The sequence below is a fragment of the Camarhynchus parvulus genome, unplaced genomic scaffold (genome assembly GCF_901933205.1).
Source record: "Camarhynchus parvulus unplaced genomic scaffold, STF_HiC, whole genome shotgun sequence".
In the NCBI taxonomy this organism is placed as follows: domain Eukaryota; kingdom Metazoa; phylum Chordata; class Aves; order Passeriformes; family Thraupidae; genus Camarhynchus; species Camarhynchus parvulus.
The window spans coordinates 37,912-60,124 of NW_022148633.1; the positions used below are offsets into that span (position 1 = coordinate 37,912).

General features: G+C 46.0%; 1 protein-coding gene across 1 annotated transcript; it reads left to right on the forward strand.

Annotated features, from left to right (window-relative positions):
- The first annotated feature begins 2,329 nt into the window (after positions 1-2,329).
- LOC115916980 (CCR4-NOT transcription complex subunit 3-like) lies at positions 2,330-22,025 on the forward strand. Its single transcript, XM_030970715.1, has 5 exons — positions 2,330-2,363; positions 14,878-15,088; positions 18,000-18,132; positions 20,746-20,871; positions 21,689-22,025. Exons 1-5 carry the CDS (start codon positions 2,330-2,332, stop codon positions 21,785-21,787), a joined length of 603 nt encoding a protein of 200 aa, XP_030826575.1. The 3' UTR covers positions 21,788-22,025.
- The last annotated feature ends 188 nt before the right edge of the window (positions 22,026-22,213 follow it).

Below are 22,213 nucleotides of genomic sequence, written 5' to 3' on the forward strand. Positions count from 1 at the left end.
GATTTTGGGGGGAAAAATTGGGGGAAAATGTGGGAATTTTGGGGGAAAAATGGGGATTTTGGGCAAAAATAACTGGGGATTTTGGGGGGGGGAAATGTGGGAATTTTGAGAAAAAAAATTGGGAATTTTGGGGAAAAAAATTGGGGGATTTTGGGGGGAAAATTGGGGGGAAAATGTGGGAATTTTGAGAAAAAAATTGGGAATTTTGGGGAAAAAATTTAGGGGAGAAATGGGGATTTTGGGCAAAAATAATTGGGGATTTTGGGGGGGAAAAATTGGGAAAAATGTGGGAATTTTGGAGAAAAAAATTGGGAATTTGGGGGAAAAAGTTGGGAATTTGGGGGAAAAATTTGGGGGAGAAATGGAGATTTTGAGAAAAAAAGAAATTGGGGATTTTGGGGAAAAAAATTGGGGGGAAAAATGTGGGAATTTTGAGAAAAAAAAATTGGGAATTTTGGGGGAGAAAGGGGGATATTGGGGGATTTTGGGGAAAAAATTCGGGAAAATTGGGAATTTTGGGGAAAAAAATTTGGGGGGAAAATGGGGATTTTGGCAAAAAATAATTGGGGATTTTGGGAGGAAAAAATTTGGGGAAAATGTGGGAATTTTGAGAAAAAAATGGGAATTTTGGGGAAAAAATTGGGGGAAAAAGGCGATTTTGGGAAAAAAGAAATTGGGGATTTGGGGGAGAAAATTTTGGGGAGAAGTGGAGATTTTGGGAAAAAATAAATTGGAGATTTTGGGGACAAAATTCGGGAAAATTTTGGGAATTTTGAGAAAAAATTGGGAATTTGGGGAAAAAGTTTGGGGGAGAAATGGAGATTTTGGGAAAAAAAAATTGGGGATTTTGGGGGAAAATTGGGGAAAATTTGGGGATTTTGGGAAAAAAAGAAATTGGGGATTTTGGGGGGAAAAATTGGGGAAAAATTTGGGATTTTGGGGAAAATGGGAAAAAATTGGGAATTTTGGGAAAAAAATTAGGAATTTTGGGGAAGAAGTTTGGGGGAGAAATGGGGATTTTGGGAAAAAAAGAAATTGGGGATTTTGGGGAAAAAATTGGGGAAAGATTTTGGGAAAAAAAAATGGGCGATTTTGGGAAAAAATAAAAAAAAATTGGGGATTTTGGGGGAAAGTTTGGGGAACAGCGCATTTTGGGAAAAAAGAGTTTTGGGGAAAAAAATGGAAAAAGTTTTGGGGAAAAAATGGGGGGGAAAATTCACAGATTAAAAAAGGGGAATTTTGGTGGGGGGAGAAATGGGGATTTTGAGGGTAAAACCGGGGATTTTGGGCAAAAAATCGGGAAAAATGAGGAGTTTTGGGAAAAAAAAATCGGGAATTTTGGGGGAAAATTTGGGAAAAAGAATGGGGATTATGGAGGGAAAATGTGGGAGGTTTGGGGGAAAAAAAAGAGAATTTTGGAGGAAAAGATGGTAATTTTGATGGGAAAAAACCGGCAGTTTTGGGGGAAAATTGGGAATTAAATGGGAATTTTGGGAAAAAATGGGAATTTTGGGGAAAAACTCAGGAAAGAACCGGGAATGTTGGGGAAATTTTAGGGGGAAAATTAGAATTTTTTTGGGGGGAAAACGGGGAATTTTGGTGGGAATGAATCAGGAATTTTGTGGGCAATGGGAGTTTTGGGGGGAAATGGGAATTTTGGGGGCAGAAGCGGAAATGTTGGGGATTTGGGGATTTGGGGTTCAGGCGCCCGAGGCGCTGAGCAGCCTGAAGGCGTAGCGGGCGGCCCGGGCGGAAGGCTGGAGGGCGGGACCCCTGCAGAGAGAGGTAGAACCTAATTAGCAATAATACCCATTAATGAGCTAACGATAGCCCCAATGCCTAATGCCCCCTGCACCTCGGCGAGAGAGGTAATTAACCCTAATTAGCTTAATTAACCTAATTACTTAATTAATACCTCCCTAATGCCCCCCTGCACCTCGGCCGAGAGAGGTAATTAACCCTAATTAGCTTAATTAATACCTCATTAATCCCTAATGCCCCCTGCACCTCGGCAGAGAGGTAATTAACCCTAATTAGCTTAATTAACACCTCATTAATCCCTAATCCCCCCTTCACCTCGGCGAGAGAGGTAATTAACGCTAATTAGCTTAATTAATACCTCATTAATGCCTAATGCCCCCCTGCACCTCGGCGAGAGAGGTAATTAACCCTAATTAGCTTAATTAATACCTCATTAATGCCTAATGCCCCCCTGCACCTCGGCGAGAGAGGTAATTAACCCTAATTAGCTTAATTAACACCTACACAGCCTAATCCCCTGCACCTGCAGAGAAAACGCTAAACAATCTAAGCCCCTGCACCCTCATTAATGCCTAATGCCCCCCTGCACCTCGGCGAGAGAGGTAATTAACCCTAATTAGCTTAATTAACACTTAATTAATCACGAATGCCTCCCTGCACCTCGGAGAGAGAGATAATTAACGCTTAATTAGGTTAATTAATTCCTCACTAATCCCTAATCCTCTCTGCACCTCGTGAGGGGTAATTAATGCGTAATTAGCTTAATTAATTCTTAATTAGTTCCTAATCCCCCCAAAATTACCTCCAAATTCCCCCTTAACTTCCCCAACCCCCCACCAAAATCCCCCCAAATTTCCCCAAAACTGACCCCAAATTTCCCCAAATCCCCCCAAACTTCCCCCAAATCCCCCCAAAACTTCCCCAAACCCCCCAAATCCCCCAATTTCCCCACCCTGACCCCGTTTTTCCCCGTTTTTCCCCCGTTTTTCCCCCAGAGCTGCTGCTGGGCCCCGGGGGGGTCCCTGGGCATGGTCAGCATCCCCCTGCCCCTGCCCAAATCCCCCCAAATCCACCCAAAATCCCCCCAAATTCCCACAGTCACCCCCAAATCCCCCCCAAAACTTGTCCAAATCTCCCCAAAATCCCCCCCAAAACTTCCCCAAATCTCCCTGAACCCCCTTCCAATCATCCACAAATCCCCCCAAATTCTCCCCAAACCCCCAAAACTTCCCCAAACTGACCCAAATCCCCCCAAATTTCCCTAAATCCCCCCAAAACTTCCCCCAAAATCCCTCCCAAGTCTCCCCAAGACCCCCAAATCGCCAAACCCCTGCAGAAACTCCCCCCAGATCCTCCTTAAATCCCCTCCAGAACACCCCCCAAATCCCCCCAAATCCCCCCAACTGACCCCAAATTCCCCCAAACTGACCCAAAACCCCTCCAAACTGGCCCCAACTCCCCAAACTGAGCCCAATCCCCCCCAAATCCCCAATTTCCCCACCCTGACCCCAAACCCCCCCAATTTCCCTGCCCTGACCCCGTTGTTTTTCCCCCAATTTCCCCAAATCCCCCCAGTTTCCCCACCCTGACCCCGTTTTCCCCCGTTTTTCCCCAAATCCCCCCAATTTCCCCAAATCCCCCCAGTTTCCCCGCCCTGACCCCAAACCCCCCCAATTTCCCCAAATCCCCCGTTTCCCCCACCCTGACCCCCGTTTTTCCCACCCCCACTTCCCCAAACCCCCATTTCCCACCACCCTGACCCCAACTCCCCAAATCCCCAAATCCCCCCAACTTCCCCACCCTGACCCCCAAACCCCCAAATCCCCAAATCCCCCAACCCCCCCCTACCCCCACCCGCTGTTTTTCCCCAACTTTCCCCTACCCCAAACCCCCCAAACCCCCAGCCCCTGACCCCGCTTGTTTTCCCCCGCTTTTCCCCAAACCCCCCCAGTTCCCCGCCCTGACCCGTCTTTCCCCCAGTTTCCCCAAACCCCCAACTTCCCCGCCCTGACCCCGTTGTTTTTCCCCCAATTTCCCCAAACCCCCCCAATTTCCCCACCCTGACCCCGTTGTTTTTCCCCGCTTTCCCCAAATCCCCCAAATCCCCCAATTCCCCCCGTTGTTACCCCATCCACCCAAAACCCCCAATTTCCCCCACCCTGACCCCCACCCCAAACCCCCAGCTGTTTTTCCCCCTGCTTTTCCCCAAGCTGCTCTCCGGCTGGGGGCTCGGGGGCTCCGGGGGTGTCAGGTGAGCATCCCCTCTCGCTGGGGCTGTCCCTGCCCCTGCCCTCCCAGGAGTCAGCGCAGGACCGCCACATCACTCAAGGAGAATCCTAAATTCCCAAAAATTCCCAAAAATTCCTGGGGGTCCCCCGGGTGGGATTTGGGGGTTTCAGAGCAGTGAAATGTGAATTTTTGGGTTTCTTTTAATCACTTTCTGTTCCATGTTTTGGGTTCTGAGAGGGTCAGGTGGGAATTGGTCCCTAAATTCCCAAAAATTCCCGAAATTCTGGGGGTCCTGGGTGGGATTTTGGGGAGATTTTAGGAGGTTTCAGAGGAATTAGTTGGCATTTTGAGCACCACATGCCGCACCCGGTCCCAACTCGAGAGGATCAGGTGCGGATTGGGCCCTGAAATTCTCAAATTCCCAAAAATTCCCTGGAAATTCGGGGGTTTGAGGGGGTTTCAGTGAGATTTGGGGGTTGAAAATGCAGTGAAATGTGAATTTTCAGGATTTTTCATCACTTTTATTCCACGCTTTGGGTTCTGAGAGGGTCAGGTGGCAACTGGGCCCTAAAATTCTCGAAATTCCCAAAAATTCCCAAAATTCTGGGGCTCCCGGGTGGGATTTGGGGGGGCTATAGTGGGATTTTTTGGATTTTTGGGGATTTTAGCAGTTAAATCTGAATTTTGGGTTTCTTTTAATCACTTTTTGTTCCACGCTTTGGGTTCTGAGAGGGTCAGGTGGGAATTGGTCCCAAATCCCCAAAATTCCCGAAATTCTGGGGGTCCCGGTGGGATTTTGGGGAGATTTTAGGAGGTTTCAGAGGAATTAAGTTGGCATTTTTGGCACCACATGCCGCACCCGTCCCGACTCGAGAGGATCAGGGGGGGATTGGGGCCCTGAAATCCAAAAATTCCGAAATTCCCAAAAATTCCCCTGAAATTCTGGGGGTTCTGGGTGGGATTTTGGGGGCCTCTAGGGGTTTTAGGGTTTTTTGGGGATTTCAGAGCAGTGAAATGTGAATTTTGGGGGTTTTTAATCACTTTTTGTTCCACGTTGTGGGTTCTGAGAGGGTCAGGTGGGAATTGGTCCCGAAATTCTCAAAACTTCCCCCAAAATTCCCAGAATTCTGGGGGTCCCGGTGGGATTTGGGGGTTTTAGGGTGGTTCAAGTGCAGTCCCTGCCCCACATGCTCCACCCGTCCCCACCTCGGTGAGGATCAGGTGGGAATTATTCCCTAAAATTCCCGAAATTCCCAAAAATTCCCGAAATTCTGGGGGGTCCTGGGTGGGATTTTGGGGGCCTCTAGGGTTTTTGGGGGTTTTTGGGGATTTCGCTGAGCACTTAAATGTGAATTTTTGGGGGTTTTTTGGTCACTTCCTGTTCCATATCTTGGGTTCTGAGAGGGTCAGGTGGGAATTATTCCCTAAAATCCAAAAATTCCCCAAAAATTCCCAAACTTTGGGGGGTCCTGGGTGGGATTTGGGGGACTCCAGGGTTTTTGGGGGGGTTTTTGGGGGTTTCAGAGCAGTGAAATGTGAATTTTGGCGTGGTTTTTGGTCACTTCTTGGCCTCATATCATTTCCCTAAATCCCAGCCTGTCCCCCTAGTTTTTTTTCGGTTTTTTGCCCGTTTTTGGCCATTTTTGCCCGTTTTTGGCCTTTTTGCCCGTTTTTTGCCCATTTTTGCCCGTTTTTTGCCCATTTTTGCCCGTTGTTGGCCATTTTTGCCCCGTTTAGGCCGGTTTTGCCATTTTTGCCCGCTTTTTGCCCAATTTTTGGCCATTTTTGCCCGCTTTTTTGCCCGTTTTGGCCATTTTACCCATTTTTTACCCGCTTTTTGGCCATTTTTGCCCGCTTTTTGCCTATTTTTGCCCATTTTGGACTTTTTTGCCCGCTTTTGGCCATTTTTGCCCATTTTTTGCCCATTTTTGGCCATTTTTGCCCGCTTTTTGGCCGCTTTTTGCCCGCTTTTGGCCGTTTTTGCCCGCCTTTTGCCCGCTTTTTTGCCCATTTTTGGCCATTTTGCCCATTTTTGCCCGCTTTTGCCCATTTTTGGCCGGGTTTTGCCTGTTTTTGGCCGCTTTTGCCCGCTTTTTTTGGCCATTTTTGCCCGCTTTTGCCCGCTTTTTGCCCGCTTTTGGCTGTTTTTGGCCATTTTTGCCCGCTTTTGCCCCGCTTTTGGCTGGTTTTGCCCGGTTGCCTGCTTTTGGTTTTGGCCATTTTTGCCCGCTTTTTGCCTGTTTTGGCTGTTTGGCCGCTTTTGCCCGCTTTTGGCCGCTTTTGGACCCGATTTCGCTGTTTGCCCCCAGGCAGTACCTGCCCCGCAACCCCCTGCCCCACCCCCCTACCACCACCAGCTGCCCCCCCACTGACACCGTGGAGTTCTACCAGCCTGAGCACCACACCCTCTTCTTCATCTTCTACTACCTGGAGGTACCCAAATCCACGGAATTCGCCCCAAAAATCACCCCAAAAATCCCGAGGAATTTTACACCAAAAATCCCGAGAATTTACACCAAAAATCCCCGGAATTCGCCCCAAAAATCACCCCAAAAATCACCCCAAAAATCCCGAGGAATTTACACCAAAAATCCCGGAGAATTTACACCAAAAATCCCCGGAATTCGCCCCAAAAATCACCCCACCCACCCCTAAAATCCGAGGAATTTACACCAAAATTCCGGAGAATTTACACCAAAAATTCCCTGAATGCCCCAAAATCACCCCAATTCACCCCAAAAATCCCGAGGAATTTACACCAAAAATTCCGGAGAATTTACACCAAAAATCCCCGGAATTCGCCCCAAAAATCACCCCAATTCAGCCCAAAAATCCCAAGGAATTTACACCAAAAATTCCGGAGAATTTACACCAAAAATCCCTGGAATTCAGCCCAAAAATCCCGAGGAATTTACACCAAAAATCCTGGGAATTCAAAATCCCAAAATCCCAGAGAATTCACACCAAAATCCCCCGAATTCACCCCAAAAATCCCTGAATTTACACCAAAAATTCCTAGAATTCACCCCCAAAAATCCCAGAGACTTCGCCCTAAAAATCCCAGAGAATTTACACCAAAATCCTGGGCATTCAAAAATCCCAAAATCCCCCAAAATTCACCCCAAAACCGCCCCAAAATCCAGAGAATTCACCCCAAAAATCCCAGGAATTCACACCAAACCTCTGGGAATTCAAAACTCCAAAACCCCAAAATTGCCCCAAAGTCCCCCTAAATATCCCCCCCAGATCCACCCAAAATTTACCCCCAAAATCCCGGCAGTTCACCCCAAAAATCCTGGGAATTCAAAAAATCCCAAAAATCCCCACAAAATCCCCCACCCACCTCCCAAAAAATCCCGGAGAATTTACACCAAAATCCTGGGAATTCAAAATCCCAAAAATCCCCCAAAATTCACCCCCAAAATTCCTGAGAATTCACCCCAAAATGCCCAGAATCTGCTCTCCAGAGCCTCTTCTTCATCTTCTACCCCCTGGAGGTACCAAAATCCCCCAAATCCACCCCCAAAAATCCCCTGAATTCACCCCAAAACCCTGGGAATTCAAAAAACCCAAAACCCCACAAAATTCACCCAAAATTCACCCAAACCACCCCAAAAAATCCCGAGAATTCTACACCAAAACCCTGGGAATTCAAAAATCCCAAAAATCCCCCAAAAATCCCCCCAAAATTAACCCCAAACTGCCCCCAAAATCCCCGAATTCACCCCAAAAATCCCGGCAGTTCACCCCAAAATCCTGGAAATTCAAAAATCCCAAAAATCCCCACAAAATTCACCCAAAATTCACCCCCAAAACTGCCCCCAAATCCCTGAATTTACCCCAAAATCCTGGGAATTCAAAAACTCCAAAACCCCAAAATTGCCCCCAAAGTCCCCCCTAAATATCCCCCAATCCACCCAAAATTTTACCCCTAAAAATTCCTGAGAATTTCCCCCAAAATCCCTGAATTCACCCCAAAAAATCCCGGGAGTTCAGCCCAAAACCTGGGAATTCAAAAAATCCCAAAAAGCCCCCAAAAATCAAAAAAAAAACCTTTAAAATGCACAAAACTGCCCCAACCCCCCCAGATCCACCCTAAAATTCTCTAGAATTTACCCCCAAATCCAAAGATTCCAAAATCCCTAAAAATCTAAAAGAAAAACCCTAAAAAAAAGCACCAAAACTGTATCAAAATAAAAATCAGAATTTTTGGGGTGATTTTTTGAGGTAAAATTCAGATTAAATTTAGAATATTTGAGGGAAATTCACAATAAATTCAGGTTTTTTTGTGGGGAAAAAATTGAGAATTTTGGGGGGTTAAAAATTCAGAATAAATTCGATTTTTGGTGAAAATTCAGAATAAATTCTGATTTTTGGGGTGAAAATTCAGAATAAATCAAAATTTTTAAGGGAAAATAAATAAACCCACTTTTTTGAAAAATTCATTTCAGAATAAATCCACTTTTTGGGGTGAAAATTCAGAATAAATTCCACTTTTTTGGGTTAAAATTCAAATAAATTCCATTTTTTGGGTAAAAATTCAGAATGAATTCCAATTTTTGGGGTGAAAATTCAGAATAAATTCCAGTTTTTGGGGGAAAATTCAGAATAAATTGATTTTTGGGGAAAATTCAGAAAAAAAATAAATCTGATTTTTTAAGGGAAAATTCAGAATAAATTCTATTTTTGGGGTTAAAATTCAGAATAAATTCTAATTTTTTTGTGAAAATTCAGAATAAATTCGATTTTTTGGGTAAAAATTCAGAATAAATTCATTTTTAAGTTAAAATTGAAAAAAATCCATTTTTTGGGGATAAAATAGAATAAATTCCAATTTTTAAGTGAAAAATTGAGAATAAATTAATTTTTTGGGTAAAAATTCAGACTAAATTCTGATTTTTTGGGGAAAATTCAGACTAAATCCTGATTTTTTTGGTAAAAATTCAGAATAAATTCTTGATTTTTTTGAGGGGAAAATTTAGACTAAATTTTGATTTTTTGGTAAAAATCAGTATAAATTATTTTTGGAAACTTCAGCTATTTTGGGTAAAATTCTAGAACATCCCTCCTAACTGAAATGTTTGTGTTTTAGCTGCTTCTGGCGGCAGTTCCGCTTGATTTTTGGGGTGAATTGGGGTTTTTAGGTACCAACTCAGTATAGCTAAGTCTGGAAGAAGCAATGGGGGCCTACACCAAGTACTGATGTGGTTCAAGGCACGAGGAGCCCAAACATCACGGAGAAGTTGGAAGTAGGAGAAATCCCAAATTCCCAAAATTCCCAAAATTCCAGGATTTTTGGGCAAAAAATCCCGCCGAAATCGGCCTTAAATGGCTTCAAAAACGATTTTAATGGATTTAAATCGGATTAAAATTGAATTTTTAATGGATGTTTTAGGATAGAGTCACTAAAATCCATCCCAGAACTCCCAAATTCTGAATTTCTATCCCAGACTTCAAAAATTCCAAAAACCCCAAATTTTCACCCAAAATTCCTACACAAAACATCCCAATTTGGCAAAGTTTCCCTAAAAATCCCCAAAATGCCCCAAAATCTCCGCCTCCTAAACCGCATCTCACGGGTTTTTTTTGGGGTTGGGGTTTTTGGGGTCCCTTTTTGGTTTTTGAAGTTCTCCCCAAATTCCTGCACCCCAAAATCTCAAAAAATTCCCCAAAATCCCAAAATTTTTTCCCTAAAAACAAAAAAAACTCCCCCTAAAATCCAAAAAATTTTCCCTAAAAATCCCTAAAATGCCCTAAAAATCTCCACCCTAAATCCTGATTTTAACGGGGTTTTGGGGGTTGGGTTTTTGGGGTGTCCCCAAAACACCCCAAAACCCCCCAAAAATCAAAAAATCCCCTTTAAAATCCCAAAATTCCCCAAAATATAAAAAAATTCACCCCCTAAAATCCCCAAAATGCTCCCAAAATCCCCGCCTAAACCGATTTTCACGGGGTTTTTTTTGTGTTTGGTGGTTTTGGGGCCCCTGTTGATTTCTGGGGGTCCCCTGACCCTTTACCCCCCTGAAATTTCCATTCCAGGGCACTTACATTTACTTCACCATCAGAAGTAAAGAGCAAAAGAAAGGATTCACCCTTCGAAACAGACACTGAGGACCAGACCTGCAGTGAGGGGGCACCCTAAAACCCCAAAATCTCTCTAAAACCCCAAAACCCCCCAGAAAACCCCACCAATCTCCCCAACCCCCTGCAGGGGGTAGAACCAACACACAGCCCCAAATTCTACTCCACTCCCAAATTTTCCGGTGCTGTTGTTTTTGGGGTGGGGGAGGGGGGCTAAAAAAATTTGGGATTTTGGGGGGTGTTTTTTGGTGGGGGTTTTGGTCTCTTTGGCTCCCCGGGGGGCTTGGGGTTGACATCTCCCATCCCAAGCAGTTGGAAGATATTTTTCGTAAAAGTTATTTTATTTTGGAAAATATTTATGAATAAATAGTTTTATACAGAGTGTTGTGGGGGAGGGGATTGGGGGTCCCCCCTCAAAATCTCTTGGCCCCCCAAAATTTTCTAGCTCCTCCCCCTCAAAAATCTCTTCCTCTGAACCAGGGTACACCCCCACACCCACTTTGCTGTTACCCCTCAAGGGTCTAAGAGGGGGGAGATCATGGGGGGGGGAGGGGGGGACGGGAGGGGGGTGGGGGGATTTGGGGGTTGCCAGCTTGGGAGGAAGTCATGAAGATTTGAGGGGGGGTTGGGGGGCTTGGTGAATTTGGGGGCACCCGTGGCCCCCAGGGTTGGGACATGGAACTGTCCATTCCGATCCTGGGGATATTCCAAGTGAATTCTGGGGGGTCAGGTGGATTTCGGGGTCTCAGTTGAACTTGGTCCCCCCGGTACAGCCAAGGGTGGAACGTCCATCAGTAACTCCAGGTGAATCTGGGGATGTCCCAAGTGAATTCTGGGGAATTCAGGTGGATTTCGGGGTCTCTTAGTTGAACTTTGTGCCCCCCTGCAGTGCGGGTGGAATGTCCACGCGATCTTGGGATGTCCAAGTGAATCTGGGAATGTCCAAGTGAATTCTGTGTGTTCAGCTGGATTTGGGGTTCACTTGAACTTTGTCCCCTCGCCAGCCCCCGATGAACGTCCACGCGATTCTGGGAATGTTCCTAAGTGAATTTGGGGGGTATGTTCCAAGTGAATCCTGGGGGTTCCAGGTGGTTTGGGCTCTAAGCTGACTTGCCCCTGCCAGGCTGGGTGGAACGTCATCACAATTGAGTGAATCTGGGGATGTTTAAGGAATTCTGGGGGTCCAGGTGATTTGGCTCAGTTGAACTTTGTCCCCCCCTGAGGGGGTGGAACTCACATAATCAGTGAATCTGGGAGCCAAGTGAAGGGGAATCAGGTGGATTTCGGGGTGTTGAACTTTGTGTTCCCCTCCAAGGGGTGGAAAAGCGTCCATTGCGACTTGGGATGTAAGATCTGGGAATGTTCTACTGAATTTGGGGTGTAGGTGGACACACATAATTTCATGTGGGGAACGTCACGACTAATGAATTGGGGGTAGGTGGATTTGTAGTTGAATTCCCCTTACGGAGGGAATTATAGCAATCCAGGTGAATTGGGGAGTAAGTGAATTGGGGTGAATGGATGGGTCAGTTGAACTTTGTTCAGGCGGGAACTGAGGTATGTCGCGGAGTCCCGGGTGGCCTCTCGGGGTCTCCCGCTGCCCCCAAAATCCCCCGAGAGCTCCCCCGCCCCACCCTCCCCCCCCCCCCAAGCGACAAGGCCCATCACAGCCTGCAGCTGCACCATGCAATTAGCCGCACCTCCCTTTGGGGGAGCCGCACCTGGGAACGGCTGGTCGCTAATGGACGCTGGTCAATTAGTGAGTATAGGTGAATGAGAGGTAAATTGAGAGGTTAATTAGGGGTACTAGGTGGTTAGTTGGAGTACTAGAGATAATTAGGGGAATTAAGGGGTTAGTTGGGGTCGCTAGAGATAATTAGGGCAACTAGTGATTGGTGGGGTACATAGAGATAATTAGTTAAATAAAGTAGAAGTGGCTAATCAAGTAAATTTGGAGATACATGGGTATGGGTACTAATTAGGGGTACTATGCTAACAGGGGTAATCAAGGGGTTAATTAGGCTTAAGGGTTAATTGGGATACCAAGTGGCTCAGTTGGGGTAACTAGAGATAATGCCAAATAGGAGTAATTCAGTAGTTACCATGGGGCAATTAAGGGGTCAATGGGGTACCAAGGTTACCTAGGGTATTAAGGCTACTAGGGGTACTAAGTGGTTGGGGCTGGGGGGATACTTAGAGGCTAGGAGCAATTAAAGATAATTTGTTAATTAGTACTAGTTGTGCTGATAAGGGGTGATTGGGGACATGTACCACTATGGTACTAAGCTTGCTAATTAGGGGACAATTAGAGTAAGCACTGGGGGTACTAGGTACAATTAGGGGTACTAATGCAGTGGGTCACTTTTATTAAAGGGACAGGGTTAAGTGCAAATACCAACGACACTCACTAAGGAGGTGGAATTAAGAGGGGAAGGACATTCATGGCAGCACTAACGTAATGGAAAATGCTATGAATCCATTAATTAAGCACCACCAACCACCACCCTCCTGCCCCTCCGGGGGCCTGGGGCCTCTGCTGCCGAGGCTGGGGTTTGGTGGGCTAGCTCGGTGCAGCCTCCTTCCTCATGTTCTGTAGCGGGTCCAGAATGCCTTGCTTCCACCTCCGGGACCCTCCTGCTTTTCGGGGCTGTAGTACCAGGGGTAGGTCTATGCCTCGGTCAGCTTTCTCGGCCCCAGGTGGTAGCCTGACCCCCAGGCCCGTTCCCGAGGCACCTCTGGGGGAAATTGGGGGAGTGGGGATTCAAGGTGAGACCCCCGGTGAAAATCCCCCTGGCTTTTTATCAAATTTGATTTTACAATCCAAATTCTCCTACTTCCTGCCAATACTGCCGCCATTTTCCAATCCCCAATCCTCCAATTCCCCACTGCCCCTTGGAGAGGGGGGGAAATGGGGGAGGGGATCTTTGATTGAGACTCCTGTGGAAAAATCCCTCTCCGCTTAATAAATTGATTTTATACCCAAATTTTTCCACACCATTCCTGAAATTATTTTCCACCCTTCCAATCGCCTTACACTGTTCTGAGGGGGAAATTGGGAGGGGGACTAAGGTGAGATCCAGAAAATTGGTTTTAATATCACCTTGATTATACTCAAATTTTTCCCACACAAATTTCCATTCCTGCCATTTTCCACCCTTCCAATCGCCCACTGTTCCTGAGGGGGAAATGGGAGTGGGGATTCAAGGTGAGACCTCCGTGAAAAATCCCCCGGTTTTCATCAAATTCGATTTACACCCAAGTTTCTCCATTTCCCACAATAAGTGCGCCATTTTCTCTCATCCCTAATCCTCCAATCTCCCACCGTTCCTGAGGGGGGAAATTGGGGTGGGGATTCAGTCCCCCCACCCAGAGTGAAAAATCCCCCAGCTTTTCCTCAAATTCTGCTTTTTTCACTCAAAATTCTCCCATTTTTCCACACAAATGCCCCTTTTTCCCACAGAAATGCTGCCATTTTCAACTCCCACCTCCAATCTCCCACTGTTCTGAGGGGGAGGTTTGGGAGGGGATCTAGCTGACCCCCTATGCCAAAAACACCTCCTTCATTCCCAAATTCTCCCTTTTCCCATCGAAATTGTTTCTTTATACCTACCCACCCTGCTTTCCATCCAAATCCCACCCTTTTCCCACACACAAATGCCTACTAACCCCCACCCCTCCAATTCCCAGCCACTCCTGAGGGGAAATTGGGATTTGGGGTAAGACCCTCCCAGTGGTACCCCTTCCTATTCCCAAATTTCCAAAATTCCACCTTCTCCCACACAAATTTCCCCTTTCCCACATAAATTTTTCCCCCTGCCACCCCTTTTTCCCCACACAAAATGCCGCCATTTTCCATCCCCACCCCCCCAATTTCCCCCAAATCCCCCCGTTCCCGCCCTGACCACGTTTTCCCCCGTTTTTCCCCAAACCCCCAATTTCCCCACCCCTGACCCCAATTTCCCCAAATCCCCCCAGTTTCCCCACCCTGACCCCGTTGTTTTTCCAACGTTTTTCCCCAAATCCCCCGATTTCCCCACCCTGACCCCACTTTCCCCAAATCCCCCCCCAGTTTCCCGCCCTGACCCCAATCCCCCAATTTCCCCACCCTGACCCCGTTGTTTTTCCCCCAATTTCCCCCAAATCCCCCCAATTTCCCCCGCCCTGACCCCAATTTCCCCAAACCCCCAGTTTCCCCGCCCTGACCCGTTGTTTTTCCCCTGTTTTTCCCCAAACCCCCCAATTTCCCCGCCCTGACCCCGTTGTTTTTCCCCCAATTTCCCCCAACCCCCCCAGTTTCCCCGCCCTGACCCCGTTGTTTTTCCCCCGTTTTTCCCCAAATCCCCCCAATTCCCCGCCCTGACCCTGTTGTTTTTCCCCTGTTTTTCCCCAAATCCCCCAATTTCCCCACCCTGACCCCGTTGTTTTCCCCCAATTTCCCCAAATCCCCCCAATTTCCCCGCCCTGACCCCAATTTCCCCCAAATCCCCAATTTCCCGCCCTGACCCCGTTGTTTTCCCCAATTTCCCCAAACCCCCCCAGTTTCCCCGCCCTGACCCCGTTGTTTTTCCCCCGTTTTTCCCCAAATCCCCCAGTTTCCCCGCCCTGACCCCAAATCCCCCAAATCCCCAAATCCCCCAATTTCCCCACCCTGACCCCGTTGTTTTTCCCCCGTTTTTCCCCAAACCCCCAGTTTGCCCTGACCCCAATTTCCCCAAACCCCCAGTTTCCCCGCCCTGACCCCAATTTCCCCAAACCCCCCAGTTTCCCCGCCCTGACCCCGTTGTTTTTCCCCCGTTTCTCCCCCAGAGCTGCTGCTGGGCCCCGGGGGCGCCGCCCCGAGCTCGGGGGGCTCCGGGGGGGCTCCGGGGGGGTCGCTGGGCGAGGTGAGCATCCCCCTCTCGCTGGGGGTCTGTCCCCTGGGCCCCCTGCCCCTGCCCAAGGAGCAGCTGTACCAGCAGGCGCTGCAGGAGCCCGCCTGGCACCACATGCCGCACCCGTCCGACTCCGAGAGGATCAGGTGCGGATTGGGCCCTGAAATCCACAAATTCACAAAAATTCCCAAAAATTCCCGAAATTCTGGGGGTCCTGGCTGGGATTTGGGGGTTTTAGGGTGGTTCAAGTGCAGTCCCTGCCCCACATGCCGCACCCGTCCGACTCCGAGAGGATCAGGTGCGGATTGGGCCCTGAAATCCACAAATTCACAAAAATTCCCAAAAATTCCCGAAATTCTGGGGGTCCTGGGTGGGATTTGGGGGGTTTCAGAGCAGTCAAATGTGAATTTTTGGGTTTTTTTTAATCACTTTTTGTTCCACGTTTTGGGTTCTGAGAGGGTCAGGTGGGAATTGGTCCCTAAATTCCCAAAAATTCCCGAAATTCTGGGGGTCCTGGGTGGGATTTTGGGGAGATTTTAGGAGGTTTCAGAGGAATTAAGTTGGCATTTTTGGCACCACATGCCGCACCCGTCCGACTCCGAGAGGATCAGGTGCGGATTGGGCCCTGAAATTCCCGAAATTCCCAAAAATTCCCGAAATTCTGGGGGGTTTGAGGGGGTTTCAGTGAGATTTGGGGGGTTGAAAATGCAGTGAAATGTGAATTTTCAGGGATTTTTCATCACTTTTTATTCCACGTTTTGGGTTCTGAGAGGGTCAGGTGGCAATTGGGCCCTAAAATTCCCGAAATTCCTAAAAATTCCCAAAATTCTGGGGCTCCCGGGTGGGATTTGGGGGGCTATAGTGGGATTTTTTTGGATTTTTTGGGGATTTTTAGCAGTTAAATCTGAATTTTTGGGTTTCTTTTAATCACTTTTTGTTCCACGTTTTGGGTTCTGAGAGGGTCAGGTGGGAATTGGTCCCTAAATTCCCAAAAATTCCCGAAATTCTGGGGGTCCCGGGTGGGATTTTGGGGAGATTTTAGGAGGTTTCAGAGGAATTAAGTTGGCATTTTTGGCACCACATGCTGCACCCGTCCGACTCCGAGAGGATCAGGTGCGGATTGGGCCCTGAAATTCCCGAAATTCCCAAAAATTCCCGAAATTCTGGGGGGTTTGAGGGGGTTTCAGTGAGATTTGGGGGGTTGAAAATGCAGTGAAATGTGAATTTTCAGGGATTTTTCATCACTTTTTATTCCACGTTTTGGGTTCTGAGAGGGTCAGGTGGCAATTGGGCCCTAAAATTCCCGAAATTCCCAAAAATTCCCGAAATTCTGGGGCTCCCGGGTGGGATTTGGGGGGCTATAGTGGGATTTTTTTGGATTTTTTGGGGATTTTTAGCAGTTAAATCTGAATTTTTGGGTTTCTTTTAATCACTTTTTGTTCCGCGTTTTGGGTTCTGAGAGGGTCAGGTGGGAATTGGTCCCTAAATTCCCAAAAATTCCCGAAATTCTGGGGGTCCCGGGTGGGATTTTGGGGAGATTTTAGGAGGTTTCAGAGGAATTAAGTTGGCATTTTTGGCACCACATGCCGCACCCGTCCGACTCCGAGAGGATCAGGTGCGGATTGGGCCCTGAAATCCAAAAATTCCCGAAATTCCCAAAAATTCCCGAAATTCTGGGGGTTCTGGGTGGGATTTTGGGGGCCTCTAGGGGTTTTTGGGGTTTTTTTGGGGATTTCAGAGCAGTGAAATGTGAATTTTTGGGGTTTTTTTAATCACTTTTTGTTCCACGTTGTGGGTTCTGAGAGGGTCAGGTGGGAATTGGTCCCGAAATTCCCAAAACTTCCCCAAAATTCCCAAAATTCTGGGGGTCCCGGGTGGGATTTGGGGGTTTTAGGGTGGTTCAAGTGCAGTCCCTGCCCCACATGCTCCACCCGTCCGACTCCGAGAGGATCAGGTGGGAATTATTCCCTAAAATTCCCGAAATTCCTAAAAATTCCCGAAATTCTGGGGGTCCTGGGTGGGATTTTGGGGGCCTCTAGGGGTTTTTTGGGGGTTTTTTTGGGGATTTCAGAGCACTTAAATGTGAATTTTTGGGGTTTTTTTTGGTCACTTCCTGTTCCATATCTTGGGTTCTGAGAGGGTCAGGTGGGAATTATTCCCTAAAATCCAAAAATTCCCAAAAATTCCCAAAATTCTGGGGGTCCTGGGTGGGATTTGGGGGGACTCCAGGGGTTTTTTGGGGGGTTTTTGGGGGTTTCAGAGCAGTGAAATGTGAATTTTTGGCGGTTTTTTGGTCACTTCTTGGCCTCATATCATTTCCCCCTTAAATCCCAGCCTGTTCCCCTCTAGTTTTTTTCGGTTTTTTTGCCCGTTTTTGGCCATTTTTGCCCGTTTTTGGCCTTTTTTGCCCGTTTTTTGCCCATTTTTGCCCGTTTTTTGCCCATTTTTGCCCGTTGTTGGCCATTTTTGCCCGGTTTAGGCCGGTTTTGGCCATTTTTGCCCGTTTTTTGCCCATTTTTGGCCATTTTTGCCCGTTTTTTGCCCGGTTTTGGCCATTTTTACCCATTTTTACCCGTTTTTGGCCATTTTTGCCCGTTTTTGCCCATTTTTGCCCATTTTTTGGCCATTTTTGCCCGTTTTTGGCCATTTTTGCCCATTTTTTGCCCATTTTTGGCCATTTTTGCCCGTTTTTGGCCGTTTTTGCCCGTTTTTGGCCGTTTTTTGCCCGTTTTTGCCCGTTTTTTGCCCATTTTTTGGCCATTTTTGCCCATTTTTGCCCGTTTTTGCCCATTTTTGGCCGTTTTTGCCTGTTTTTGGCCGTTTTTTGCCCGTTTTTGGCCATTTTTGCCCGTTTTTGCCCGTTTTTTGCCCGTTTTTGGCTGTTTTTGGCCATTTTTGCCCGTTTTTGCCCGTTTTTGGCTGGTTTTGCCCGTTTTTTGCCCGTTTTTGGCTGGTTTTGGCCATTTTTGCCCGTTTTTGCCTGTTTTTGGCTGTTTTTGGCCGTTTTTTGCCCGTTTTTGGCCGTTTTGACCCGATTTTCGCTGTTTGCCCCCCCAGGCAGTACCTGCCCCGCAACCCCTGCCCCACCCCCCCCTACCACCACCAGCTGCCCCCCCCCCACTCGGACACCGTGGAGTTCTACCAGCGCCTGAGCACCGAGACCCTCTTCTTCATCTTCTACTACCTGGAGGTACCCAAATCCACGGAATTCGCCCCAAAAATCACCCCAAAAATCCCGAGGAATTTACACCAAAAATCCCGGAGAATTTACACCAAAAATCCCCGGAATTCGCCCCAAAAATCACCCCAATTCAGCCCAAAAATCCCGAGGAATTCACACCAAAAATTCCGGAGAATTTACACCAAAAATCCCTGGAATTCAGCCCAAAAATCCCGAGGAATTTACACCAAAAATCCTGGGAATTCAAAATCCCAAAATCCCAGAGAATTCACACCAAAAATCCCCGGAATTCACCCCAAAAATCCCTGGAATTTACACCAAAAATTCCTAGAATTCACCCCAAAAATCCCAGAGACTTCGCCCCAAAAATCCCAGAGAATTTACACCAAAATCCTGGGCATTCAAAATCCCAAAAATCCCCCAAAATTCACCCCAAAACCGCCCCAAAATCCAGAGAATTCACCCCAAAAATCCCAGGGAATTCACACCAAAATTCTGGGAATTCAAAAAACTCCAAAAACCCCAAAATTGCCCCAAAGTCCCCCTAAATATCCCCCCAGATCCACCCAAAATTTACCCCAAAATCCCGGGCAGTTCACCCCAAAATCCTGGGAATTCAAAATCCCAAAAATCCCCACAAAATCCCCCAAATTCACCCCAAAAATCCCGGAGAATTTACACCAAAATCCTGGGAATTCAAAATCTCAAAAATCCCCCAAAATTCACCCCAAAATTCCTGAGAATTCACCCCAAAATGCCCAGAATCTGCTCTCCAGAGCCTCTTCTTCATCTTCTACTCCCTGGAGGTACCAAAATCCCCCAAATTCACCCCAAAAATCCCCGGAATTCACCCCAAAACCCTGGGAATTCAAAATCCCAAAAAACCCCACAAAATTCACCCAAAATTCACCCAAATTCACCCCAAAAATCCCGGAGAATTTACACCAAAACCCTGGGAATTCAAAATCCCAAAAATCCCCAAAAAATTCCCCCCAAAATTAACCCCAAAACTGCCCCAAAATCCCCGGAATTCACCCCAAAAATCCCGGGCAGTTCACCCCAAAATCCTGGAAATTCAAAATCCCAAAAATCCCCACAAAATTCACCCAAAATTCACCCCAAAACTGCCCCAAAATCCCCGGAATTTACCCCAAAATCCTGGGAATTCAAAAAACTCCAAAAACCCCAAAATTGCCCCAAAGTCCCCCTAAATATCCCCCCAGATCCACCCAAAATTTACCCCAAAATTCCTGAGAATTTCCCCCAAAATCCCTGGAATTCACCCCAAAAATCCCGGGGAGTTCAGCCCAAAATCCTGGGAATTCAAAATCCCAAAAGCCGCCCCAAAAATCAAAAAAACCCTTAAAAAATGCACAAAACTGCCCCAACCCCCCCCAGATCCACCCAAAATTCCCAGAATTTACCCCAAAATCCAAAGATTCCAAAATCCCTAAAAATCTAAAAAAAAACCCTAAAAAAAAGCACCAAAAACTGTATCAAAATAAAAATCAGAATTTTTGGGGTGATTTTTTTGAGGTAAAATTCAGATTAAATTTAGAATATTTGAGGGGAAATTCACAATAAATTCAGTTTTTTTTGTGGGGAAAAATTGAGAATTTTGGGGGGGTTAAAAATTCAGAATAAATTCCGATTTTTTTGGGTGAAAATTCAGAATAAATTCTGATTTTTTGGGGTGAAAATTCAGAATAAATTCCAATTTTTTGGGTAAAAATTCAAATTCATTTTTGGGGTGAAATTCAGAATAAATTCCAGTTTTTTGGGGAAAATTCAGAATAAATTCCGATATTTTTAAGGGAAAATTCAGAATAAATTCCGATTTTTTTGGGTGAAAATTCAGAATAAATTCTGATTTTTTTGGGCGAAAATTCAGAATAAATTCCAATTTTTTGGGGTGAAAATTCAGAATAAATTCCAATTTTTTTGGGTTAAAATTCAGAATAAATTCCAATTTTTTGGGTAAAAATTCAGAATGAATTCCAATTTTTTGGGGTGAAAATTCAGAATAAATTCCAGTTTTTTTGGGGAAAATTCAGAATAAATTCCATTTTTTTGGGGAAAATTCAGAATAAATTCCGATTTTTTTAAGGGAAAATTCAGAATAAATTCCGATTTTTTGGGGTTAAAATTCAGAATAAATTCTGATTTTTTTTGTGAAAATTCAGAATAAATTCCGATTTTTTTGGGTAAAAATTCAGAATAAATTCCGATTTTTTTGGGTTAAAATTCAGAAAAAAATCCATTTTTTGGGGGATAAAATTCAGAATAAATTCCAATTTTTGGGGGTGAAAATTCAGAATAAATTCCGAATTTTTTGGGTAAAAATTCAGACTAAATTCTGATTTTTTGGGGGAAAATTCAGACTAAATCCTGATTTTTTTTGGTAAAAATTCAGAATAAATTCTGATTTTTTGAGGGGAAAATTCAGACTAAATTCTGATTTTTTTTGGTAAAAATTCAGTATAAATTCCGATTTTTTGGGGGGAAAATTCAGCTATTTTGGGGTAAAATTCCAGAACATCCCTCCTAACTGAAATGTTTGTGTTTTGGGGCCGTTCGTGCGGCAGTTCCGTTGATTTTTGGGGTGAATTTGGGCGTTTTTAGGGCACCAAGGCTCAGTACCTGGCGGCCAAGGCCCTGAAGAAGCAATCGTGGCGCTTCCACACCAAGTACATGATGTGGTTCCAGAGGCACGAGGAGCCCAAAACCATCACGGACGAGTTCGAGCAGGTCAGAATTCCCCAAATTCCCAAAATTCCCCCAAAAATTCCGATTTTTGGGCAAAAAATCCCGTCGAAATCGGCCTTAAAATGGCTTCAAAATCCGATTTTAATGGATTTAAATCGGATTAAAATTGAATTTTTAATGGATGTTTTTAGGATAGAGTCACTAAAATCCATCCCAGAATTCCCAAATTCCTGAATTTCTATCCCAGACTTCCAAAATTCCAAAAATTCCCAAATTTTCACCCAAAATTCCCCAAAAAAACATCCCAATTTGGGGGCAAAAAGTTTCCCCTAAAATCCCCCAAAATGCCCTAAAATCTCCGCCCTAAATCCGATTTTCACGGGGTTTTTTTTGGGGTTGGGGTTTTTGGGGTCCCCCTTTTGGTTTTTTGGGGTTCTCCCCAAATTCCTGCACCCCAAAATCTCAAAAATTCCCCTAAAATCCCAAAATTTTTCCCTAAAATAAAAAAAAATCCCCCTAAAATCCAAAAATTTTCCCCTAAAATCCCCCAAAAATGCCCTAAAATCTCCACCCTAAATCCGATTTTCACGGGGTTTTTTGGGGGTTGGGTTTTTTGGGGTTGTCCCCCAAAATCTGTGCCCCAAAACCCCCAAAAAATCAAAAAAATCCCCTTTAAAATCCCAAAAAATCCCCCAAAAATAAAAAAAAAATTCCCCTAAAATCCCCAAAAATGCCCTAAAATCCCCGCTCTAAATCCGATTTTCACGGGGTTTTTTTTGGGGTTGGGGTTTTTGGGGTCCCCCTGTTGATTTCTGGGGTCCCCCTGACCCTTTTACCCCCCCGAAATTTCCATTTCCAGGGCACTTACATTTACTTCGACTACGAGAAGTGGGGGCAGCGCAAGAAGGAAGGATTCACCTTCGAGTACCGATACCTGGAGGACCGAGACCTGCAGTGAGGGGCACCCCAAAAAACCCCAAAATCCCCCCAAAAAACCCCAAAACCCCCCCAGAAAACCCCAAAATCCCCCCCAGACCCCCCCTGCATGCCCTGGGGGGGGTCAGAACCAACCACAGCCCCAAATTCCTCCGAATTCACCCCAAATTTCCCCCTCCCGGTGCTGTTGTTTTTTTGGGGTGGGGGAGGGGGGGTTAAAAAATTTGGGATTTTTTGGGGTTTTTTTTTTTTGGTTTGGGGTTTTTTGGTTTCTTTTTTGGGGGGTCTCCCCCCCGGGGGGGGGTTTGGGGTTTTGCCATCTCCCATCCCAAGCAGTTGAAGATATTTTTCGTAAAGTTATTTTCATTTTGGAAAATATTTATGAATAAATAGTTTTATATCAGAGGTCGTTGTGGGGGGAGGGGATTTTTGGGGTCTCCCACTCCCC

Excerpts from the sequence above, each read along its gene's own strand:
- LOC115916980 (XM_030970715.1), top strand. The coding sequence starts at position 2,330 with ATGCCTAATGCCCCCCTGCACCTCGGCGAGAGAG. Across the intron at positions 2,364-14,877 it reads CCTGCACCTCGGCGAGAGAG|AGCTGCTGCTGGGCCCCGGG; the intron begins GTAATTAACCCT and ends TTTCTCCCCCAG. Across the intron at positions 15,089-17,999 it reads TCCGACTCCGAGAGGATCAG|GCAGTACCTGCCCCGCAACC; the intron begins GTGCGGATTGGG and ends TTGCCCCCCCAG.